The sequence below is a fragment of the Myiozetetes cayanensis genome, unplaced genomic scaffold (genome assembly GCF_022539395.1).
Source record: "Myiozetetes cayanensis isolate MyiCay16 unplaced genomic scaffold, myiCay2020 scf2-11, whole genome shotgun sequence".
NCBI classification, from domain to species: Eukaryota; Metazoa; Chordata; class Aves; order Passeriformes; family Tyrannidae; genus Myiozetetes; species Myiozetetes cayanensis.
Window position 1 is genome coordinate 73,359,963 of NW_026087411.1, and position 27,199 is coordinate 73,387,161.

General features: G+C 35.8%; 1 protein-coding gene across 2 annotated transcripts in view; it reads left to right on the forward strand.

Moving 5' to 3' along the window:
* The window catches only part of ASCC3 (activating signal cointegrator 1 complex subunit 3), a 259,967-nt gene that overhangs the window by 18,360 nt on the left and 214,408 nt on the right, over nucleotides 1-27,199 (forward strand). For both annotated transcript variants that reach the window (XM_050316537.1, XM_050316536.1), the window contains exons 3-4: nucleotides 56-206; nucleotides 3,570-4,153. In XM_050316537.1, coding sequence (XP_050172494.1) covers nucleotides 56-206; nucleotides 3,570-4,153 — 735 coding nt within the window. The remainder of the gene's footprint in view (nucleotides 1-55; nucleotides 207-3,569; nucleotides 4,154-27,199) is intronic.

Here is a 27,199-nt window from a genome sequence, read left to right on the forward strand (position 1 = left end):
GGAACCTTTGTGTACTAATTTGAAATAAATAAGCCCAAATATTTTACGTTTTCAGACTAAAAGGTCAAAACTACACGCACAGTTGCTGAAGTCTGATCTTACTTGGAAGAAGATAATAAAGTTCATCGACGATAATTTGGACAAAAAAGAACACCAAACTGTAAATGGTGATTTAAAAACTATATTACAAGCTGCAAAACAAATAGGTATGTTTTCATTATCTAGTAGTCTAATAATACAGTTTTATTTGGGGATGGGGTGAGTTCAAGCTGCTTTCTGCCTGCATACTTTGCATATGGGTACAGTTTTAGTTCTACCTTGACACCAGTTTTTGCCCTGAAATATCTTTAAAACTCCAGTTAATCTAATATGCACATGGATAATTGGTATTCTGTTTTATTTTAAGATGTGATTCCATTGTGGATATTCTTGGTTTTTTTGATAGTATTGTATTGTGGTGCGTGGTGTGGTTTGTGATCAATGATTACTAAGCAGGAACAACAGATTCTTTTGGAATGAGAGTACTCTGAGAAAAGAACAATCTTGGCATTGCTTGCTTTAGTTTCATGTAATTGCTACAATGAAGAATTGGCCTGCTGCATAGGTGGATAAAAATATAAGAAATACTTTCTGCTTTAAGTATTTGGTGTTGAGGAGAGAAATAAATAATAAATTTCACTCATTTGGAATTAAACTTTTAAAACTGAAATACATTATGGCAAAGAAAGTGTGGAAGTGTGAAAACATGGTTTTGATTGGAAAGACTAAACCTAATTCAGCTTTTGCTTTTGGCAGAATTTAACTTCATCAGTCTTAAACTGAGTGCATGGCTTGAGCTCTTGCTGTCACATATTTAAGAAATTTTTATTTCAGTCTCAGATATATTTTCCCCTTTTCTGATTGTGTTTCAAATATCTTGAATAGAACTCTAAGTGAAAAGACTGAGAGAATTAATATATATAAATATATTTGCCTGGTTTTGGCATTATGAAGCAGTTTTTGTTACAATACAGATGTTAACCTGGCACCCTTATGTGTCTATTTCTTGACAGGTTTTTTTGGAAATACCTAGTAAACTGAGAAAGAAACAAATATCCAAACATAGACTTTCAAAAAAGCCTAGACAAGTTATTCATGTCCGACATGTAGTGATCTGTTGTGCTGTACAATTGCAGAAGATGTCTGTTAAAGCTCTTAATGGTTATAGTGTATATTTAATGAGCCATCAGAATTATAATTTTGGATGTTTCTCAAATCACTGACAAAAATGTTTTAAACTTGTGATACCCTTGTTCTAAATTTTGCTTTGTGCTTCATTCCTTCAATTTTAGTGATATACCTCTGTTGTTTTTACAAATTTGGTCCTTTTTTCTTGTTTTTAATCCTCTTTTTTTCCAATACTAAAAGGAGAGCTAGTGCTATTGGTTGACTTTTAGCTTTTCTGGGCTGGAATTTAAGCATCTGTCTGCCTGTCTTTCTGTGACAGGCTGCTGGGAAGGGCCACCTCTTTGCCCCAAGCCAAGTACCTCTGCTTCAGGGCACAGATTTCAGCTGGCACCTGGAACACACACGATTTGGGGGAAAATCATGCGGGATGGGAATTGAGTTTGCACCAATCATCAGTACCTAAAGTTAATAGGAAAAGGTGCAGTCTGTAATGATAATAGATACATATTGTTTGAGAAAGCTGTTTTAAATGTCCACTATGTTTAGTTTAATTAGTTTAGTTTGCAATGTAAAAAAGTAGGCCCATATATAGTATAGCAAGTAGGGGAAAAAAAAAATCCAGTGATGGAAAAAAAGGTTATAAACAAAATAAGTATTTGCCATTCTTTGCTGTGAATGTTATCGATGAAAATAAATTGACAGATTTGTGTTTTCTGTATTAGTGACAGAAACAAGTATTAGCTGTGTGATTTTATGTTCAGTTTGTTTTTTTTTTTTGAATTTTAACTTTTTGCCGAAGATGACTGCAAAAACTTTTTAATTTCCATCCACCTTCCTCAACTTTTAATAGCAGGCCTATCCAGTGTGGTGGGTAGGCAGAGCAAATTGAAAGACTTGAAGGTAATAGTAGTAAATTTTTGTTTGATGGAGTGGAGAAGATAAAACAAATGAAAACAGATGCATGATTATTTAGTTAGAACAAGTTAAAAAGAAACCATCAGCTTTGACGCTTCTGAATAAACACGTATAATGTTGTGCAGACACAAATCAGAATAGATTGCAGTGATTGAAGCACAAACTGAACTGATGGTTCCAACCAACATCATCAGGAATGTATAGTAGGGAAAGAGAAATTTTTACTTTAATTTCAAGGAAATGAAATCTCAGCCTAGGCAACAGATACTGTGTTATTGATTTACTTTATGAGGTAAATTTCTCTTAATGAAACGATCTGATGGCATAAAACCAAAAAGAATAGCTTCTAGAAGCCCATCTTTTGCCATCTTGTCTGGCTCATTTTATTGAGACGGGAGGAGTAGAGATATATTTATATATGCTTGAGATGTATTTATATATGTTTGAGATATATTTATATATGTTATGTATCTTCGATATGTAGGTATCTAATTATCTTGTAAATATCACCTCCAGTCCTCCCCATGAATTTGTCAGCTTTTGGAAGTGCACCACAGGGAAATTCAAGCTAAATACTGAATTTTAGGCATCTCCATTTATATATTATGTTTCTAGTTACTTAGCCTTGATCCATCTGCTTATGCTGGATTTTTCTTCGTCCTTTCTGTTACATTGTAGGGAAGGAATCCCTTGCTTTTCCTGGGGTTGAATCTAACCTAAGTTGAGTCAAGTCACAAGTAAAAAAATTCTCCATGTTGCCATTGTATAAAATAAATAAAATACCCAGTTTGCTGGCTGGTTTTGTTTAGTTTGTGCTTGATGACTTAAAATTTTGTTTGGCAGTGACATTTTAGTTCATCGTATGGAGATTTTGCTTATGTTTTCCTTGAGTACCTTTGTGAATATTTGTGTAAGAAGTAAATTCATGTTTTTATCTAATAATATATTATTTGCATAATATGATGTTTTGTAGTTAGAAATCTAAATTAATGTATTTATTTGCTGTAATTATTTTGAGTAATTTTTCTAACCAACAAACACTCTGTAGTAATTCTACTGGGAATTACTACAAGAATTCAGTAATTCCCAGCTGAGTTCTGTATATTTTGTGTGTTATGAATATTCAGACTAAGCGGTGAATAAATAGTGAGACAAAGAGGAAATTTGTTACCGTTAAAGAGCTCATAAATATACTATTGTGAGTTTAAGACCTCTGGCAAGTTTTTTTCTCCAGCTCGGAAAAATAAGAAAGCATTGATAATTCTTAATATGAATTTTTAGGATGTAGAAATATAATGAAGACAGTTACCTTATTGTCATATACCTTTTATAGTTCCGTACCTTGCAACAATTGTTACTTGTTATGGTCTTCTTTTGATATCTCTGCTGATGAGACTTGCAGCAAGAAATTGAAATACAGTTATGTTATAGGTAATGAAAAAGTATCAGTATGAAGTGTGTAAAGTTACATTTGGTTTTGTTAACAGTTGGAGCTGAAAATGGACAAGAAGCAATTGAAAGTGGAGCTGTTTTTCTTTTTAAGACATTTCAAGGGAAAGAATGTGTTGGCCATGATGAGACAAAGGTGATCAAGCAGATGTTTGGGCCATTTCCATCATCGTCTGCTACTGCAGCTTGTGATGCCACATCTCGGATTGCTTCTCACTTCACTGAAGAACAGCTTACAGCCCTCATGCAGATGGGTGAAGAGCAAAATGGTGACAATAGAGTGTTCTTTGGTAAAAATATAGTGTTTTCATTTGATATGCATGATTTGGATCACTCTGAAGAGCTGCCTGTGAATGGTGAGGCTGATGCGCAGAAAAATATAAGCTTAGATTATAACAAATTTCTGAATAACCAGCTGAATCACTTACGGAATTACTGTGATGAGAAATCTGATCTCAAGTCTTCGGAAAAAGTAGATGATTCTTTTTTATGGTGTGAAGTTGGAAAGTACCTGAAGGAATCTCAAGGGGGTCACCCTGGAGGGCCAACAACAGAAGACCTCTGCTGTACGTTGTATGAGATCCTTGCTTCTACCAAAAGTGGCGATGAACTGCAAAATGAGGTACAGTAGCATATTAACCAGACTGTGTTTATTTGAATGCTACAGAAATATACAATTATTTCACATTAGTCTATGTCAATATACTTTATCCAAGTATCATCTGTGCTTTTTTTTTTTTTTAAAATTTGGCTTGAGAAATCACATGTCAACATCATGTTTTACCGGACAAAAGACGGATGCAGCATGAGTTTTATGTGAATAGCCTCCTTTTCCCTTGTATTGGGCAGGCTATTACTTTTTTTTTTTTTGGCCATTTACTCAGCTTCTCCCTACTTTTCTTTTTAAGCAGAAGCCAATTTAGGCTGCCTGTAAAAGTGTGAGGAACTTACAAAGTCAAACTGAAGTAAATTCCTTGGGCAGGTTTCATCTCCAGTGTTCAGAGCCTTCAGCTGGAAGGCTGCACAGGTGGTGCTACTTTAAAACTTTGTCATATCACGTCTGTTTCTTTGAATAAGGAAAGAGGATGGCTGGGTTTTTTACAAGAATGGCAGAGAAGGCTTGAGGGAGAGGGAACAGTTACTGGAGTTGTAGGATAAGCATAGTAAAAGAAAGGGGAAAAAGCATGATTAAAGGCTGGTGAAGAGGTTTTCCAGGTGTGTGCATAAGATAGTCTAGGCAAGGGAGAACTTGTTTTGAATGGAGTTGGGAAAGAATTCCTGCAATTTGCTAATTTTTTTTTCCTGTACACTTTTCTGTTATGTTTGCTTTATTCTTCCTAACTTGCCCTGCTTTCCTTCCCTGAAAACATCTAGTACAAAACTGACTTTTCAGAAAGACTTTAAATTTTAAAATTTGCTACTGAAATAGAACTGATGGTAGGAATAAAGAGTAGTGAAATACATTGTAGTGAAAATTTTCAGGATTTTTGCCATCACAGTTGCAGATTTTATTCTTACAAAAAACATTAAGAGATAGAGTATTTCATTTTATATTTAAATAACTATGTATGGATATCTAATGCATAGTGATATAATTGCTGAAACCATATTATTGTTTTGTTTGGTAATCAGTAGAACTCATTTTGGCTGCCCTTTGAGCTGCATTCTGCATATGAATATTTTCTTACAGAAAATATTCTTGAGATCCTAAATATAAGTGGAAGCTGATCTAATTTCTACTGCATTGAAATATATTTGAAAAATAACACTTTAATCCATGTCTGCAAACAGTTTCATATTTTGGGTGGTTGAATACAACGAAGGAGAACATGTGAAAATAGAAGACTGAACAGGTCTTGGATAAGGAAATTGGATAAAGAAACTTGAATGTCAAATGAAACACAAAAAGAGTATCTTCATTTGTAATAGGGACCTGAAGTTTATAATTCCATATTTCTACATAATACCTACTTAATGCCTAAGTTTACTTTGTAAAATTTGTTAAAGGAAAGGCTCAAAACCTTTCACTTGAAGCAAGAAGGAATAACCTTATTTTTATTTCACAACTTTATGATCATAATGGATTGCGAAATCAATTGGCAGAAAGTTCAAGCTATCAGTTTTTATGTAGGTCACCATTAAAGGCTTCCTTTCCATTAGTTTTTGGAGCAAAGAATTCTTGGCAAAATTTCTCTTTTGATGGTTTTACAGTTTTAATTTGATAATATGAAAAAATTGTGTGCCAGCAAACTGAAGATTATTCAGCAAGTTTCTTTTATACGAGTCACTAGAGAGAAGAAGGATTCTTTCCTTGGAGTGTCTGAAAACTATATCTTATTTTGAATTGTTAAAAGCAATTAGTAATAAGAAATAAAAATAAAAAACCCCAAAGATCTCCCCATTCTCCTTATTTTGGTCCCTATGTTACCTTTCCTTGCAACAGTCTTATTTCATTGTTCATTGTGCAATGTGGGGGTCGAGGAGGGAGTAAGGCAAATTTGAACCTGATCACCTTTTGTTAAAGGCTAGCTGGCATTTGTATTGTGCTCTCTGTAAGCATAGTCATGGCTTGAAAATTTCTTCTGGGCTTTGGATTTTACTATTATTTAGGGATTTTTTTTTTTTTTTTATTACAGCAATTTTGTTGGTGCCATCGTTAAGAACAGATGGTACTTTTAAACCTGAAGATAACCCATTTCTAGAACTAGGTCATAGGTTTGCTGTATGAGATGGTATAACAAGTATGTGGTTGATCATGCATACTGAAAATCTTACATTGCTTGGGGGGATGCATACATGCTAAAGTGTCTATGCTCTGTGAAATTTTTTTTTTCTTTATAAAGAAAAAAAAGAACTATCGATACGAAAGGATAATTCTTTTAGATAAGAATCCAGATCTGTAAAACACATTTTTATATTTTAAATATAAAATACCACTGTTTGTTTATTATTAAACAAGAAAAGAACATGCTGGTGGTGAGGATATTGGTGAGTGGACTTCTGTATGGCAATTTCATTTGATCCTTGAGCAAACTTTACTGAGATTCCAGACCACATTTAGAATACAAACATTTTATATCATTTTGGGGATGCCATCCTGGTTGTTTTTTGGGGTTGTTTAGTGTATATATAGGCACACATGTATGCTATTTAGGTTTTTATCTACTTAATGAACTCTACAAGGAATTGAAATCAGTTGCTTTCTCCAGCAGCATGTAGCTTATGTTTAAAGTGGTTGGCAAGGTAGAAGAAGTATTTTGTTTCTACTGTTTAAGAACATTCCACTCTTCCTTTGGGATTGTTTGTTTTATCTGGCATATCAGTGGTGACTTTTAATTAGAGGAAAATTGATTCTTATGATTGGAGTGATGAAGGAGTTATAATTTATTTTTTAAGTGTTTAGGGCATGACTTTTCATTTGGGACATAAGTTCTAGTAAAGCTAAATGACAGCTACACACTTTTCGCAGTGTCTCAGATTTTGTTGATGAATATAAGATGATAATGATGTGTTAACAAGACCATTATTTAAAAACAGGAAGAAAAAGCGGATGGCCAATTACAGAGTTCGGCCAATGACTCCTGTGGTTTTTTATTAAAACTTAATATGCAGTGTATTTCTCAAGTTGAGCGCTCAGTTTCTAATATATGATGCTTTCAGAGTGAAGAGTAGAGTCATCTTGAGAGCATTTTAGCAGCTTTTCCACCTATCACCTCCCAGGGCAACTCGGAAAAAGTTAGAAGGGTTTATTATTCCTGTTTGATTACACCATGCTATTCTTAGAGGGCGTCTCTTTCTTCTGTGAACTCTTGTAGTTTATCTGCAAAATTTTTCTGAATTTTATTTTGGAAATACCTGTCTGTTTTTACACTAAGGCAGATGTACATTATCATAACAAAAAATTTCCTGTAGAGATAAAGTAACCGGAGGAAAAAAAGGAAGTTCAATCAGAATTGTGTTAAGATCTAATTAATACAGCATACATTATGAAAAATTGTTTATTCTATTCATCTTGGGACAAGGAAAGAACTTTGCCCAAATAAAATTAAAAATATTAATGTCATTCAGTGTATTCGATTAAATGGTGTTTCCCAGACAAAAACATGTTAAATGTGTAAATGACTAGAACACTAGGCTAAGATGTGAAACAGCAGGACTGTTTCCAGAAAATTACATTGTAAGTAGTAGTTTCAATATTACGTAATAATACATGTATTTACTTATCTCTACACACGATACATTTATTTACCATATAATAAGACACAAGGCACTTATTGTGTAGGCTCTTTTTGTCTGCTTTATAGTTGTGACTGTTTTCCAGCTCTCTGCATTAAAAGGTTAACATATACATGTACTTGGAACTACATCATCCAGAGGTTCTATCAGTTAAATACAGTCCAGCTGTATTACCAACTGTTGTGGTGTGAAAAAACATTCCTTTTTATTTAATTTCTAACAATAATTCAGTATTCATCACTCACTCACCAAAAATGTAAGATAAGTTTTCTTCCTTGTTGTCGTAAGCTGTATGTATGTCATAACCTGACATACAGTAAGAGGCCAAAGGGTAGTAATGTGGAGTTTGAAGGTCCTCAGTCATTCCTTCAAGGGTGAAAAACATTCATTTCAAATCAAAGTAGACCTGAAATCAGAAAAGTCCAAGTTGTGGAATATAGGTTTTATATGATGAAAAAAGAGGTCATGAATTGGGCAGTGCCTCTTCCTGTATGTATTCCTTATTAGATCCATCCAGTAATATAATCATCATTAGAGCCAAAAGGTTATTGCTTCATTACTGAAATTCATTTTTTTCTATACTTATTTCAGAATGGAAGTTAACAGTTTTTTTTTATTATTGGTTTTTTTCATTGTAGCGTACTCTGAATGCTTGATGTAGCAACAGACTTTTAGACTCTCCAGCCTCTTCTAAGTGGAGCTCTGTTGTCTCTCAGGCTTCTGCCTGTAACTGGTTTTTAGCTGCCTTTGTCACTGCTAGCAAAATAATGATTTTTTTTTTTCCACATGAGTTCATCTACAGTGTTTCTGTTGCTTTATCTTAATCCCACCACAAATGTCTGCCAAGATGCTTTGTTGGTCGAACCTGTAAATGCTCATGGGATCAAGAACAAGGGGAACTTAACTAATTTGTCAATTCAGTGAACTGGCAGGAAGCTCCTCTGTGTCTGCCACCAGCATTTTGCAAAAGAAGTACAGAAGTAAAGGAAAGCAAACTCTGTTTAAATGTTCACAGAATGTAGAAGGGAAATTTTCTGTCAGTGATACAATATCTTAAACTGAGGAAGACTCATTAATAAAAGAAGGTGAGAAAATTAGTCCCAGCTTCTTCCCTGAAGACTGCCTCAGTCTTGTTGCTTGGGTGTTTAAAATGAACTTGTTTTCTGCTTTTTGACTTTATTCAAGGCTGGTTGTATGATTACTTTCCCTGTGCTACAGTTGTCCTTTTTTTGGTTTTTTTCCAAAGCATTTTTAAAAATGAGCATCAAAGAACTGTGCTTGTACCTTCTTTTCCAGATGATGCTGTGCCTTTTAAACACTGCCTTTCTTTTCATTTACCCTTCAGGAAGTTCCTTGCCAACTTTTAATTCTTCTACTAACGCTTATCTTCACAAATTTAACAAGTCCTCATGTGGAAAAATTGCAATGTTTTAAATGAAGTCCAGATGTGAGACAACTGCTATTTGTTCATTTTCTACATTAATGAAGTGTTAGACCAAGTGATGTATCATTAGTAAGCCCATGCTATGTTTATACCATTTTCCAGTTACCTGAATGTCTTTTTCATTCTTTGCAAAATCCTTCTAACTCACCTCTAATCATATTTATATTTTTCTTATCCACGGTGTTATTGCACTTGTAGATGTGTGATCCCTGACCGACAGTTTCATCTGTCAGTTTCTGAAAATTTATGAAAGATTACATTGCATTCAATTTGCCTGAACAGTGAGCTGTATTTTGTTTCTAGCTTCGATGTGATTATTTTTATATCCATGCACTTTTCTCTTTAACTGCTTTATCTTTATATCCAAAATAATTTTTTTAACCATAGAAAAATTTGAATTTTAATATTGAACTGGATTGAAGTATTGTCAGTAACTGTGAAGAGTCAAAATTTTCCTTTCAAAAGGGAAATTTGTGCTACAGTAACGGACCTAGATAGTGAAGTTAGCTGATCCAGGACACTCAAAATGGAAAACATGCCTGGCGACTTTCAAAGGAAAATAAGCTAAAATTGCTTCCTGATGCAGGGATATGAGCCATTACAAAGAATCGTGGAATATGAGGTTGGAAGGGACTTCAAGAATCATTTGGTCCAACCTTTCATGGCAAAAGCACGGCCTAGACAAAGTGTCTCAGCACGCTGCCCACCTGAATCTTAAGTGTTCAGTGTTGAGGAATCCATCACGTCCCTGGAAAAATTATTCTGGTGACCGATTGTTCTCATTTTTCCTCTTGTGTCCAATTAAAATCTCCCCAGCAGTAACTTGTACTTATTGCCCTGTCTTTTCCATGTGACTCCTTCTAAAGAGATAGTCTCTATCTTCTTTGCAAGGCACCTGCTAACTGCTAGAACATGATGATAAGGCCTCCTCTAAGCCTTTGTTTCTCAAGGCTCTACAAACCAATTCTCTCAGCCTTTCCTCTCATGGCAGGCTTCCCAGTCCTTGGATTCATCTTTGTGGCCTTTCTCTGGACCCTTTCCAGCCTACTCACATCTTTTTTGTATAGAGAGGACCAAATCTGAACACAGTATTCCAAGTGTGGCTGACAAGCACTGAGTAGAGTGGGAAAATGATTTCATTTTCTCTTGCTGGTGATGCCCTTGTTGATGCAACGCAACATCCCATTGACTTTCTTTGCTGTAGCAGCCCACTCTTCACTCATGTTGAGCTTGTTGCTCACCAGGACCCCCAACTCCCTTTCCACAGGTCTGATCCCCACATGGATAGATCCCAGCCAGTGCTGCACTCCTAGAGTACGCTTGCCCTTGTTAAACTCAGTAAGATTCTTGGATTTCAGTGTGTTTTGTTTTATTTGAAAACTAAGTTTTATTTCTTAAAGTGTACCCTTCAGCCTGCAGCGATGTTTTGGGTTTTTTTTACAGTTTCTTCATGTCTAAACCAAAACATAATGCACAGATTTGGCAATAGAAATAACAGCTTTATGCTGCAGTTTGCAAGTCATAGGGCACATCGTTCAGAGTAGACTGGGACTGGTCAGTGTTGTTACTTTTGATCAGAATGGAAACTATAGAATTCAACAGTCAACAGGTAATACTCTTACACCCTTTAGCCCTTCAGTTACGTTTGACTTTTTGTTTTCCAAGAAAGCTTTTTATCGTATGTTTCATGGGTACTATAAAAGTATGCACTTTTTTTTTAAAACACAGAAAGTCTCTGTGGTTTTTTGTCTTTTTTTTTTTTTTTTTTGGAATATTGACTGTTGAATTATTTTCTGATATACATATATATATTCAGTAGTATGTTACTCTAAAACCTGATGGGTTGATAAAGGAGATAAGACCCCTTAAATTTTTCTGTATAATGTTCACTGTTATGTTTAGTGGGGTTTTTTGTGGGAAAAACTCTACTTAATGTTTCACAGTGCGTGCAAGGAAAAGTGTATGTTGTGAGGCTGGGTAAATATTACCTTCCCCTATCATGATTATCTTTCAAAAAGCCCCACAGTTCTTGGATTAGCATAACTTACTTTATCTGATGCTGTCTGCTCTTATTTGAACAATATATGTACACATCCTGAATTTTAAAAAGTTTTATTTAAAAAAATGTTGATGTTTACATGGTAGGCTGATCATGACGAAAGGCGTGTCTAGGCAGACTTTGATCAGTACTTGCCTTTTAAACTGGAAAATACATGCAGTCTCATTTCTTTTCACCTTATTGTTAATAGTATTTTATTGATAGGTATACTTGTTTCAGTTTGCTTATAGAATGGAGAGCAAACACAGAGGAAAAGCTATGAAAACTATCTGTAGTTACTACTTAAATGTTAGGCTTTTTTAATTAACATCGCACTCTTATGCATTTTATTGCACTGCTTTGAGTAGCAGGATGAACAAATAAAATCTGAAAGATGTAGAGCAGTGTCCAGTATGGACATATTGGACTGAGTCCAGGGAAGGGCCACTGGGATGGTGACGGGACTTGAGCATCTGACATACAAGAAGAGACTGAGAATGCTGGGGTTATTCAGCCTGGAGAAGGGAAGTCTGGAGAATCTGATCAGATCTGATGGTGAGGGAGTGAAGAAAATGGAGCCAGACTTGGTTATACCTAATGGCAGGACTACGGGCAGGGGACATAAATTGGATTACAGAATGTTCCATGTAGACATAACATTTGGTGTCAGTGTGAGCATGGTCAGACACAGAACAGTTTGCTTAAGAGGTTGTGGAATCTCCAACCCTGGAGACGAGGTCATTTCGAGATGTTTCTTCCAACCCCAGCCATTCTGTGTTTATGTCATTTGAATTGAAAAAATAGAAGTAACTGCAGAAAATACTTCTGCAATATTTACTCCTAATTCTGTATTAAGTCTTCATTTTCTGTGATGGATTTCTTACAATAGAATCAATCCCTTAACCTAATATGTTCTTTTTTTTAGTTAAAAAGCTTCTTGTTTGTAACAAGTTCGTAGTTAGTAGAATCTCATAATAAGTAAGTGGAGTGTGCCTTTTAAGTACTTAAATTTTAACCTTATGTGTAACTTAATTAATGAATTATGGTATACAGGAAATAAATAGTCCTTGTGTTGGAAGTAATCTCAATTAGGTTTTAAAGTGACCTCAATTTCAGAGGTGTTAAATTGGTCTCCTAAATTAAGTATCTATCTAAATAACAGACATTTGTTGTCCTGATCTGCAATAATTCATTTAGTTTTCTACGTTAAACTGGAATCTGTAATGGTCATTATTCTTTTAAGAGAAAATAACATATAGTCTTAATTCACGTGACTAAATTTCTAATACCCTTTAAAAGCCTGACATTGTTTATGTGAATGTTTAAATTTTTTCCTATGTGTAAGCTAAGACAAAAGTAACACTGTGAAATGACACTGAAATACAGTTCAACAAGGAAGAGCGTATTTTAGAGCTCATAATGCAAACCAGCTAGAAAAGAATTTTTGAATTCCTAAAGACTGCACATACTTATTCATTCTTTCAGGTAAAGGAATGGAAGAGCATATACAACATTGACAACATATGTTATTTTAGAATAAGACTAAGAAAATGTATGTAGATTTTGTTTCCTAGTAGTGGCTTAGCATGTTGTTTGTCAGTAGCAAACACTGCAGACACTGTTCTCTCTTTGCTTCTTGCTCATTGCTTTCAAGAGTATTCAGAACTTTAGTGTTACATTTACAAATGTTTTGTTCTCACTATTAGTATCCAGAAATTTGATGACCTCAGAAATACTTAGCTTATAATTCTAAACCTGAATTCAGTTTAGTAATTCTCAGGTCTGTACTGAGAGTGATTCCCTGAACAGTCTGAATATATAATTTATATTAAGAGCTCTGAACTCTTCACAGTTCACATTATAGTACTGACTGTGAACAGTACTTCAGCATTTCATTTTTTGGCAGACTTTGGTGACACTCAGGCGCTAGTTTTGAGATCATTCTTCTGGCATACTGTGCAGACTCTAAACAGAGGTGCTTTCAAGAACCAGGATGCACTGTCTGTGCACGGCTCAATGGGCTCTGGCTCAATATTTGCCCAGCACTTTGTTTGGCACAGAGGGCAGATGGAACTTGTTTGCATGTTCTGTGTAGCCATTCCCCCAGCTGTAAGCTGACCTTCACCATCAGAAAAGTGCAGTGTGCAGGTATAAAAGTAGACATTTACTTTAAGCAAAATAAGATCTGAAGTGTCAGCTTCTTGCTGCTTTGTAGAATGCTGAATGTTGGACTTTGCAAAGGCTTGGCTCTTCCAAGTACCAAACATGAATGCTCTGCTATTGGAAACTCAGTTTAACCTGTCACTAGCTCGGCACATCAGTCTAATTGTGTGTGCTTCATTGCTCCCAGAGGGTTCTTTGTTCCCTGTCAAAGCTAAAGCTTGGCTTTTCTGTGTAAGCTGCTGCTCTTCTCTTCAGGTATAGGACTCCCAGCTGCAGCTTTTCTAACTCATCTGAAGCAGAACCAAAGATGCTGTGAGACCCCCAGCACAAGGCTTTTTCCCTGCACAGTTTTCATGAAGCCACTATTAGTGGAGAAAGACAACTTTGATGTCAAAATGAAATTTGGCAGAACTTGATGCTAATATTAAGTAGACTCAATACATAATTTTTAGAAAACTTAGTGGGAAACACTTTTTGAAATATAGTAAATAGCATAATGTACTGAAGCATAAGTAAACAGTACAGGTTGTTAGGGAATGAGAAAATTAAATTGGCCAGAGACTGAAGTCAGTAGTGAAATGGCTGATGTTGTTGTCCAAAGTGGAAGAAATAGCCAAATTGAATATATTTTTAAATTATTATTAAATATGTGTAAGTACAAACCAAAAAATCTCTAGGAATGCCAAAAATACTGACATTATTAAAATCCTTTGGAGATTTTACCTTGATTTCAAAAACATTTTGTTTTTACTATTTGTCTTAATCTGTGCTTACATTTTTATCTTATTTTACAAAGGTGATTTCTGAACCATGTATAACTGATATTTTGCATGCACAGGCAGCAAAATAGCACTGATATGAAATAAAATTGCACTAACATGTATTTCTATGTTGCTTGGGAAATTTTTGCCACTTGAAAGATTTTATGGTGCTGTGGCATTTTTATGAGACTTTCCTACAGAGGAACTGGATATCTGGTTACACACTCACAGGTTAAACTGCTTAAAACAGTAAAGAGTAGATAATCTACTGGGTTTTACACTGTTAATGAAATAGTCTTGAACAACTGATATAAGCAGATGTGGTAATAACTACATAAGCCATTTAACAAACACTGAATACTCGTGTGAATAGAGAGTAGTTATACTGCAAGGTTTTTTTCAAAATGCAAAATAGATTACATTATGGGAGTTTTGTGATAAAAACTTTGCCTAAACAGCTTGGTTTAAAGCATAAACTTTTTTTTTTTTTTAAAATAAGCTATCTTATTTATTACTTTAGTTACGTATTATAATGAGATAAGAGGTGTTGGGAAACAGCTTTCAAATATGCATTAATACAGAGAAAATCTTGGATATTTGATGTCAAAACTGACTGTCTCAGGACTGTGTTTCTCTCATGGTGCAGAGGTTCTCCAGGCCCCTAAACTTACCATGTTAGTACCATGCTGGATATAGGCATGGACTCTGCAGAAAGTCAACAAAAGCATGCTGTGCTTCAACATCTTGTATTACTATATATTATTACTTGTATTAAATATAGTATGAATACCATACATCAAGTATATTGTTATGTATCACTATCTTGTTTTACTCAGCAACATTTATTGAAGTGCTACATTTATGGAGATTAGCTTTGTGGATGCTACCTGTAAGAATAGCAAAAAATCATGGCACTTTATCTTGTTACATAGAAGTCATCATTAAACCTTTTGTTATTAATGTTAATTAGAGGACAAAACAAAACTGCAGAAGCTAGCTGAGTGGAATTCACAAGTGAAATTCTAGAATGAAGAGTCCACTGGCTCTTTTTAGTCTAACCAAATTAAATGTTAAATATCTTGACATGCTACTTCAACTGGCATTCTTTATAAAAAATGCAGATACTGAAAACATATTTAAATTAAAAAAAAAAATAACCAGAACTAATGAATTTTATTGTGACTGAACATATGTCAAAGACATCAACATCTCTATGTTTGTATCTCATTTTAAAGACATTAAAGATCTTCATTGTAAGCACTGCCAGATACTTTCAGTATTGCAACTGCATTTCTTAGTTGATCTTGAGTGGAGAATGTGTTCAAATAGAATGCCTACTGAAAGGGAAAGCATTTTCAGAAGATGACTTCATCATTACTATATATAGAACATGCTAAAAATAATTGGGAAAGGGTTCACAGGAAGTCCATCTTGTAGAAGGTAGCATGTGAAATAAAACATGGAAAACTGAGGAAATGAAATACGAAAAACTAGTTGCCAGTCTGGCTTGATGCAAAGACATAGCTGTAGTACAAACATTAGTGTGGGAGGAGTGCACCAGCAGACTGTGGTTTGCAGGAAAAGGCACTTGGAGGGAGGGAGGGAGCAATAGACTGACACCATAAAACAAAAGTTTTGTAAATATTGGCTATTCATCTTAGCAAGGAACAATCTCACCAAGTGTTTCAGTTAACTTTCAGATTTTAGGCAAGTGTTTCCAGTTCTGTCATTGCTTTTGCAATAATCAAAGAAATGTGTATGAGCATCAACTCTCAGAACTGTACCACACAGAGAAATCGTCTACTCCTTGTGAGACATTCTTCAGGACATTTTAAGTTATCTAATTGCTCCATTTGGACATGGATATTTAGTTGCCTTCGAGGGCTTTAAGCAGCCACGAAGAATCAAAAGTAGATTACTATTATTTCAATAAATATTCAATATCCAGTTTTATGTAGACTATAGCTAGACTACCAGTGCTCTTTAGTAATGGAAATTGTCTCGGGTGGTATTTGTATGTCCCTGTACCTGTTACATATTTTCTAGTACTAGTAATAGTTTTTCATTATTATTGAACCACCACCCACCCCTGCACTGTTCACTTGGTGTCTTCTTTTTGCAATATTGAACAAAGTCTGAAGTAACAGTTAAAATGTTATCTGAAAACCATAGGGCACTTGAAAAGTTATAAATGGCTTATTTTTGAAATAAAGTACTTATCTGACTTCCAGAAATGTTCATCATTTGCTCCTGGAGAACTCTTAAGTCAGCCCTATAGTAGTTGTTACTAATCTACCAATGATCATAAAGTTAGCTGTAAATTTAGGAAACTTATCTAGGATCCTTGTCAGAATGTTTACAAATGATTATGAATTCTGAGCTTCAGTATCAGAGTTAAGAGGTTTGCTAGAAAACACGGAAGAACAATATGTAGTAGTTTTTCCAAGTATCTGGAGCATAATAAAGACAAGGAACTGCTCCTAGCCAGGATAGGTTTTTTAAAATAGTAATTTTCAATACTTGCTATTCTGTCATTATTTGCTTATGTTCTTCCTGAAGTCATCCAAAATTTAATCTCCAAACTTCTCTGAAAGCAGTGTGGCTTCTCTTTAGTCTTTGGACAATTTAGAAGACTTTTGTCAAGGAAAATCAAGACTGAATTTCTGTTGCAATTGCATTACTTTCATGTAACTGTTCACTAAAAAGTTAATTTTGTAGGTTTGTCTCTTAATAACTATCACACACAAGTTGACTATAGGAAATTGTTTGCATAGTAGAAAATTCAAGTTGTCCTTAGTAATTATTTCTTGGTAATCAATGAGGAAGTGGAGTAGCTCTTGCTGTGAAGCTCCTTTGAGAGAACAGCTCAAAACCCTACAGTTTAACATTCATTTTGACTTAAAACCAGCTAATTTAAATGTTCATTGCTATGTATATGCAACACAATGTGAAAACTTGGCATATGATACTATGTTGATGTAACTTAATCTTCATTTTTCCTAATGTACCATGAAATTACAACTTTATAACATATTTTAGTTCTTGTGTGTGTACCCTCATATGACAGAAATTTTCATGTCAAAGCAACTTGTCTCATAAAACATTTGGTTTTAAATGTCAAGGTGGCACTTCCTTTTGTTCAGTAAAATGACTTTCTAGCCCTAACACATTAACATATCACAAAGCTTATTCCCCATTACCTAGTTCATAAAAGCAGTATCCATTTTGGGAAGGTACAGGCATATGTGGATCACCCCTGTGGTGTTTTATCTTATCATCAAAGCCTATAACTTGGCATGAGACTGGCTTTTCAAGCTTGTATTTTCTTTGTAATTTTATTACAGTTACGAAGAGTTTTATATACAGACAACACAAAGCTTGAGTCTCATTATTCTTGACCATAGAGCTTATCTGCTCCTCTTTCATATAGAGAAAATAATCCTGTTATTTTTGATACAGTTTTCTCCTTTTTTGGTTGTGGCCTTAATTGGAAGTATACTGCTTTGTTGTTGCCCATGGACTGTTGAAACCCCACAGATGACAGGACACTTTGTCTTTTTGTGAAAAAAGAACAATGCTGTCTCCCATCATAAGAAACCAAATGGAATGGGGATGAAACTTAAAAAATTATGAAAGAGCCACAAGGAGAGCCATGAGATGTTAGGTTTCATCCTGGTGCTGAGAGCTGGTTGCTGTCCATCCTTTCAGTAACTTTTCCTCTTTCCTGTCAACTCCTTTACTTCAGTTTTGTACTGAGAGAAAGCTTATTGCATCTTTGAGTTGGTATGAGGCTTGATCTATTAATGATAACTTTTGAATCACTTTCAATATATCATTAAACTTAATAAGATCTTTTTTTGGAGCAAGGCAATCTGTAGCTGGTGGAACTTTTCCCATTTTAATTTCTTTGATGCTGAATTCTTTTCACATCCACGTGGAGACATAAGAACTATAAGTTCTGCAAGAAATGCAGTCAGATGGCTATGACAGCTGATTTGGAGGAGGCACCTTCAGGTCTTGGGTGTTAAGCCGTTCTCTGGAGGTGTAATGCTCTTCCAGCCTGCCCCTCTAGCACGCAGCTCTATGAGCCCGTAAGAAGCTCACACAAACCACGCTGAGGGACGGACAAAAGAGGGATTTATTATGGGGCTGGGGGCTTATATGGCTTTCAGGGGGATTAAAAAAGAACCAATTACAGAGTCAGGGTACTACAGAAAAACCCAATCAGGTAAAGAGTTAATAGCCAATAGAAAGGGGTTAACAAAGGCCAATGAGAAGACCTCAGGATATCTTCCCAGGACATTCCTGCATAAGGGTTCTTTGCAGGGGATGTCGGGAAGGAGAAGCAGTGACTTTGCAAAAGCACAGAAAAACCATTTTAAGATCTGTTTAAACAACATTAAAAACTTATGTTTCTATAACATTTGAGCTGTTTTCTTCTTTTCCTTCACCAATCCGTCTCTGACAGGACTTCTTCCATCCTACAGATGGTAAATCCATTGCCACAGATGGTAGCTGAAACATTAAGGCTCTCATTAATTAGGGACAAAATCACTTTCCTCCAAATCATTTTATGGAAAGCAGGAAGGGGGGAAACCCCACAAAGAAATCCCAAACCCACAGCTGCTTGAGCTGCAGAAGTGACAGAGCCAGATGTCCTGCTCGGTGTTGCCTGGTGTCTGCAGCACCGCAAGGGCTGCAGCTTTGCTGGCTGACGAAGAGTTTGTGCTGGTGCTGTGCTGGTGGGCTCACTGAATTGTGCTAATGCCACTGTGCTCACGCTGCAGCCTCCCAGAAGATAAGAGCAGGAGACACAAAGAGCAGTCGTTCAGATCCATCTCTGCAACTGGTCCCGAACACTTGTGTCTCTCTGTTAAATCTGGAAGCTACTGAAAAGGCTTAACACTTGCTTGTTAATTCACACACTGCTAAACGCACAACGATGTGGTGGTAGGCCTGGTTTCCTTGGAAAGCTAGGCTAAAAATCTTCCCCCTGCTGAAGCTTTTTTTTCCTACAAACTCCTTAAATAATACAAAAGGCTATGTTTCACGAAGACTTGCCTGGTTTCCTTCTCACCCACTTGTACCTGTGTCCACCCAGGGTGCTGGGGTTTGCAGTCTGGGGCTGGTTGTCTTCACAAAGTTGCGAGGCCTTTCAGCTCTTTCTGGGTCTGGAAGAGGGCATTAAAATTCTGACTGGACTATCCTAATAAAACTAGCTTCCAGTATTAGAGTCCCTTGCTACTCTTCCTCATCCACCTCATGTTAAACATGAACTAACTCCTTGGTTTTCTGGTATTTTGTTTAATTCTATCAGTACACATTGGGATGGCGGATCCACACTCAGCCAAGTTCTTCTTCCAAAATGGGCAGGTTTGGGAATTGCTGTCCTTTGAGAAAACCTGCAGGTTTTTATCTTTTTCAGGAAAGAATTCTGTACCAAACATTGCCATTTTAGAAGTTTCTTAAATCCTCAACCTTAAAAAAAAAAAGTTTGATTTTGATACAGAAATCAATTCTATAAACGTATGTTTTTTGCTGGGTAAAGTCAGAATTTCTTACCCTTGTGTCTACAGGTAAGAAAAGTTGCAAGTGCAGCAAGTAGCTGACATCAGGATTTTTTTTCTCTTTAAAAATCGTTAACAGCTGATCCCAGAATACTTCTGAAGATAAATACTAGTTTAAGGAATCATATAACAGGGAGTTTTTCTACATTTAAATTTGTCTTCAGGGCTTCCTTTTCATAAGGCAAATCAGTCGTCTGATGTTTGTAGCTGCTGTTTGACATTATTTCTAATTGCCGAAGTCTTCAGGCTAAATTAGCTGATGGAAGTTGCCGTGTAGCTATGTGTTTGAAATTTCCAAAATTAGTGCAACTAAGTTTCTAATTAATGACTTTTAAAACATTGATGATGGTGGTGATCTTTCCAGCCTACTTATTTTCATGTAAAACTATTATGAAAATGTGCTAAGGTTTATGATCTTGTGCTTGTCTCTTTTTCAGATAAGGTAGGCAGTTTTAGTAAGGCATTGCACAAGGACCTGGAGGAAGATTTTCAGCAAACAGTTTAGAATTATGCTGTGACAGATTATGCTATTTTTTTTTTTAATATGAGACAAAAGCTAAGAGATACCTGCAATCAAAACTAATAGTAAACTAATAGTTTGATTTAAAAGAAGTCTTGCCTGGCACCTGTAGGATGAGTCATCTGAAAAACTTGTTTTCATGTTTTAATACTATTTTGCTGTAATTCATATATTTTTACTAGTGTGTAGTTGAAGTAAAATTGTATAGCCATCTATGGATATAGAAATACATAAAAATAGAGCATAATCCCAATGTACTGAGGAGAGATGGTATTAAAAAGAGTAATTGGCCATATCTTTATTGTCCTTGTATTAATACTTCTGGACTAAGATCGTGCCTGATACTGAAGATCGGATTTCCAGGATATCTTGTTGTACTGTGAATGCAGTAATGAGAAAAGCAAACCCAAGTTCAATATTGAGTAAGAATTTGCTGTGAGTTCATTATCTTTATGCAAATACCTTTCCCGAAGACAATGTTATATGAAAACTTTTCCATCAGCTTCCTTACTCAGCCTTTTTCTATCATCTGAGCAAAATTCAAAGGTTTTATTGGGGGAATTCCTTGAATTTTACTGCTTTTCTTTAATCTGCCTATTTCTAAATTTTTATTTGGCTAATAGTGTTCATCTAATTGCCAACTGATAGTAAAATCCAAAAAGTCAAAGCTAACTAATGTCACAGTCAGACCTTTAAGACCTCTTTGATGAAAAGTTGTAACTTCTCAGTCATCCTTATGAAGCTGGCACTTGATTCCACTGGAGGCTGCCTGAGGCAGGTGCTCCTTGTCTTGTTAAAATGCTTGCCAGGGGGTGCATTGTTCTGACATATCTGATCCTCCATCGGGAATGCATTTTGAGTACACCTGTTTTATCAGGTGTATTTATTTATGCTTCTTATTCAAAAAAGCCAGCTTGGAAAAAAGAACAGCAGATCTGAGGGGATAATGTCTTTCTCACACACCTTGTATCTGTTATTAAAAAAAATGCTAAGAAATTATGCCTTGTCTGTCTTATCTTGCTTTAATCAACCTGTAAAAAATATGAAAAGACAAAATGTCTGAGATTTCTTTTTGAACCAAGTATTCTTCTATAATCTGTAGTTCTTAGAGGTGGTGATAGTCTCTTACTTTTCAGCACAATAGTAATGAGCAATCAGAATATGTATTATATCCATGAAGTTTCTGTTGAATTTTTCATGCACCCTCCCCCCCCATCTTTAATGTCTTTGTTTTTACTACTGAATCTTTTTAATCAGTATTCTAGGTGCTATATCCAGATAACCTTTGCAGTAAGCCTGTAGCCCAAGAAAAATGTCCTATTTTCCCTACAATTTTTTTAATGAAGCAGTTGTTTCAGTTGTTTAAGAGCTAATAGGACAGAAGAAACTTGAGATCATGCTGTGGAGATGATTCTTCCACAGCTTTTTGAAAACTATGCCTTGTAAAGCTGTATCATCTGCAAACAAGCCACAAAGTGCAGGGATAGCAATTAAATGTGTAGGTGGCACTCCGTAACCCAGACCAGCTGTTAGGCTATAAAAATAAAGAGATTCAGAGGACAGACACTGGTTGGCTGAATTTGATTTTCTGTTTCATGTACTCCTATAGAGCATTACCTAATACTGAGACTCAAACAAGCTACAAAGACTCTTCCTGGTCTATTTTTGTGTACATTTGGAAAAAAAAAAATATTTTATGAGATTTACAGGATCCTTTCCTACCTCAAGGAAGATGTAGAAATCAAGAAAAATGCCCTTATGATGGCAGATAGTTTATGATGTCAAAGTAATGCACGCAGTTCTATGCGTGCCTCATATTTGAGGTCACGCTAAGGACCTCCAACAATCCTTGTAAATTGTGCTTTATGGAATTGAAAGTGAATATTAGCTATTTAATATTCAGAGTAAAATCTTGTTTCAATCTTGAACTGTGAGTTCAGCAAAAAATATGTACTTTTTTATGGCTGAGCCTTACTTGAAAAAATTTGCTGTGTCGTGTCTGATTGGGGTTCAGTTTCTTTATTGTAGCTGCTCTGGCAGATAGACTGCTGTCTAGATGCAAGACTGTTGTCTGTGCCTCTTTGCCTTTTCCTGTTTTGCCTTTCCTTAGAAACCAGCATATATTCAGGAGAGAGCATTAGCATGGGGACCCTGCCACACCTTTCTAATGCAATGTGACACATCTTGTCCTTTTGTTCCCAGACTGATTACTCAATATGCTTTCTTCCACATATTAAGGCTATGCACGTAAAAATGAAATGCAAAAATCACTCAAACGAATATGAGTAATCATATATCTCACTCAGCTATGTCTTTATGGTTATGGAGTAGGTGCTGATGTCACCTGGGACCTTTGGTAGCAAAGGCAGTCAGGGTTGCCTTTTGGACGCAATCTGTTACTGGCTTCAAGGAATGTAATAATTTGGCTGGGATTCAAGAAACTAGTGATTGGCACACAGCCTCTCCAACTGTTGCCTGCTGTCTAGTTTATCTCATTATAACTTAATAGCAAGTCAGCAATGAACATTCACCAGATTCCTTTGCCTGCTCTCAGGGTCTTGGGTTTTGACTTTTTAGGCCAGAATATATAATAACACATCAATTCTTAAATGCTAACACGTACACTGAACACAGAGTTATGCCCCTGTGCCACTCTCTGTGTCAGAACCCTTGCAGATTTTGTAAACAAGATGTTTTTTCCTACCAGGCTGTCATGACAAGGTCATGATCTGGGTACCTGTTGGTCTGAGAATCTGTCTGAGGTTATTTTTGTTGGATTTTGTTTTATGTGCAGTGTTACACATTGTTTAATGTTTTTCTGTCAATCATGTGAAGTCATTAACAGCATTCAAGTTACAGGCTCAAGTACAGGCCAGGAACATGTCTGCCGTTCAAACCTAACTATCTTTATTTCAAGCATAAATTTCCCTGTTGCCCCCTTGTTAGAATGAGAACTTGAGATGAGTGGCAGAAGTTCGATATGTGAGAAATAAGTATGATGCTACAAAACTGTTGAAAATATTTCCATGAACTTCTGCTGCTCCGGAAGTTTCTGCATTATAAGCTACCATTAGGCTGTCATCAATATGGTCCTCAGCCTTACTGTTCTTCTAAGATTCTAGTTGGCATTTGAAGGCTTGAATTTCATCCCACAGACTGCTGGATTGGTTATGACCCTGCTAACTCCTGCTTTTGATTAATGGAAAACATTGCATTTGGAATGAAACGTAATAATTTGTCTCTTAAGATACATAAATTGCTACGTGAGCATCCCAGTTTTCTTCTTTTGCCTTTTCTTCTCTAGAAGAGGAAGAAGAATGTTTCAAGGCAAGATATATCCAAAATTGTTTTGTCAACAATGTAAAACCTCTGCAGAAGTTTTCCTTTCCTGTAGTGATTATTAGGAACATCTGTGCACTAGATACTTGTCCAAAGGAGCAATGCTGCTCATTGAGGGTTAGTGCTTCATCTCTTGGAGATGCTTAAGAGTACATAGAGTACAAGAGTACAAGAGCAGCTTACCTCATAACTTTCTTAAGCTTTACATTATCTGTAAATTCTTACTCTGTTCTTCTTTCACAGCTGCTTGTGGAGTTTGATTCTTTATGGGCATGTTCTGTGGCATAGTAGGGCAGTCACCTTAAATATCACCTTAAATACCCTGTTATGCGCATTAGAAAATGACACCGTATTCTGTGACAAGTAATATGTTTGTGTTTTGTAAATCAACATGCAAAGCAACTCAAGTAAACAGTGATTTGAGCATTGTGCCTCCAGCTGAACATCCTGGCATGAGGCTGCATTGTGGTGGTCAGGACAACATCAGCGTTTAGTAGGTACTGGAGTGTGTTGTGGATTTTGCTCTTTTACACTTGGTTCAGCCACTCCAGTCTATGTTGATGACTTAAATTTATATAATCAAAAAGTAAAACTGCTATAGAAAATATATGTCCTGACAAAAGAAGGCTGCTTTATTTCTCAGTCAATTGTTTTCTGTGCCTTGGGGCTTAATTCGTTTTGCTAGGCATAAGACCGTTCAACACAGCTCCTAATTTTCTCTTTCCTGCTCCTTGATTTATACAGTCAATCTGTCTCCATAAAGTGTAAGTGCTTTCCAGTGTAAGATTGATAGCAATAGTGAGATGGCTACTTTGTGCACACTTTGGCATCTTTTTCTCTTTTGAGCAAGATAAAGCTGTGGGGGCTGATTTTAAGTCATGTATACTCTTTATTGATCGCGATTAGTTTGGTACTGTGATTATGAATGTTAAAGATGTAATTCTTAAAATGGAAAAGTGATTTTTTTTTTTTGTGCTATTTTTGAAGTGGTCAGACAGTATTCACTTGATTGGAGCTGGATGCCAACAAGTTGTGCTTTCTTTCCAACTTACACTGGTTTTCATGAGTTACAATAGGGTACAGTTGCTGCTTAGATCTTTAACGTTGTCTGTCATTACGGAAATTCAGGTGGTCATTTCATTTCTTGATTACTTTGAAAATAAGGCTTAAAAACTCCAATGGAAGTCAGAGTTCCTCTGAAATGGTAGAAAGCCTTCTGTGTGGACCCTGACATGTTTTCGTAAGTCTCAAAAAATGTGAAGGTAAAGAATTGTTCTTTGAAACAGTAACATTCTGTGATAGTTATTAATACCTTAATGAAGAAGCAGTGGATTACCCCTATAGTATGAAAAAATGTGATTATAAATACTATTTTGATCTTGCAATTCCTCAAGTTTAGTTATTTCTACTCTTTTTAAACTTTTTCTGACATTGTGACTATTTCTACCATCAGTGGTAGGTGGTGAAAGATCTTGCTCTTTGACTTACTCTCATTGACTTACTCCATCTCTCAGCACTCCTGCTTTTCCTGGTTTAGCTCTCAATGGTTGTTTTGCTCCCATGAGCTCTGACTGGCTTCTGGTGAGCATGGGAGACATCTTGTCAGTAAGAACTGGTTATTGGTTCTAGTTTGTATTCTTATGCTTTTCCCCTCATTCTTGAGCAACGAACTCAGTCTGTCTTAGCTGTTTAAAATGTTCTGAAAGCCTCCTTCCTTTTCAGACAGCAGCAAGACTGTTTAGGTGATCTAGGCGGTTCTCAGACTGATGCTAGCAAATTAATATCTGTTCACCCATCAAGAGGGCAAAATGGAGAGACTTTTACCACATGAGTGTTGTAGAGTCGGTCATGGATTTGGTTCTCTCTGACTGGTAGGATGTCTGGAGACTAGGATATGGTACTCTTCTGATGGCTGGGGATGGAGTAGTAGTGTTTTTGCTTCATCAGCTCTGACCATGAACTAGAAGGTATTGTGTAATACATTACTGCTTCTTTTTAAGGTTCTACTGTTCTACTGTTCTACTGTTCTAATTGGTTGAAATAATTTGATACAGCTGGTTTTGTTTTCAGAATGTATTGGGAAAACAAGAGGGGAAAAATAGCTCCTTGTTCCAAATAAAGGTGTTATCTATGCCCCTAGCAAACCCCATCTTTTCTGAATGCTGCTTTTCTAGCTTGTTCTTAATGACTTCCAGTGAGAGAAATGCTTTGGAGTCTTGTGCAGAGCTGAAGGTCTACATTGGATGTTTTAGGGCTAATGTGTTATTTGCCTTCTGGTGCTGATGGGGTGCTGATGTTTGTTTGGGGTTTAGAGGTTTTTGAGGAGCAACATGGTAAGTCTGAATGTGCTTACAGTGTGTCTGCTACCTCGATGAGAAATTAGTGTTTGACCCCAGATGTAGTTAATTTGAAAGCATTTCATTTCCTTGTGTTGCTGGTATTTCACAGTCAACGAATCATTAGCAAAGTTAAGACAAGTTTGTATTCAGTTCTTTATACAATTAAGCAATTTCAAATATACTTCTTTTCTTGATGCTTTTGTAAGTATTTTTCCCTTCCTGCCTTAAGCGTTTTCCCTTGGAAAATACCTGTTTCAGTTTACTAGTACTAATTTGCCACTTTCTTTTGAAATATAAAAACAAAGTTGCCTTATGTCTTTAGATAATATTAGCAAAAATGTGGCTGTAAAGTGACAGTGAATAGCTATGCAAAATAGAAGTTATGCAAAATGATCAGTGCTAGTGAAGGCTGGACAAAAAGAAATCCATCATAGCTTGAGATCCCTGACAACAGAATTGATGTCTAACAGGCAGTTCTCTGTTCTATATTTTTGTAGTTTGATAGTTCTGTCTGAGAATTTTCTATTTGTCCACATTTATTGCATTCTTTTATTTTATTTTTTTGCCGACTGCTTCTCCAATTTCCATCATTGGTTACTCTAATGAAAGAAATACAAGACTTTATATATTTCAGAGCTGTTATTTCATAGTCTCTACAAATTCTACCATCACTGTATTAATTTGCACAAACCTTATGTTTTTCATAGAAACCCCTGAGGGCCAGGAGTGACACCTTTTTTTTTTCCCCTTATTTTTAAATGACAGCTTATGTTATGAAGTACAGATTGGCCTGCAAAAAAGGATCATTGATCTGATGCTGTTGGCACTGTTCATAATTTTGCAAATATATGAAGAGGCAAAATAAAGTTATTTCAAGGTGTTCCCAGAGAGCAGTAGTCACAGAGAACCACAGAAAAACCCTTTGTTAAGGAGTTGGAAAATTAAATACAGGACAGTAAGAGACCGCTCTCTCCTTTTTATAGTTAGAACAGAAATACTTGTATCCTACAGTGCCGAACTCTTATTCTTTTGTAGAACATCACATCAAAGTATACCGTAACTTGTATTCTTACCTGATTCCTGAAGTTATATGAATAATATTAGCAGCAAACTCAAAGAGCACTAAGGAGAAACTGCCCTGTTTCTGTTTTTGGAAATTGAAAAAAATGCAGAAAATTTGTTTTAAGCAGTATTAGAAATCAAAAATGGGTTTCAATAACTTACTGCTCTACTGTAATGTTTTGATTTTTGACAAAATAAC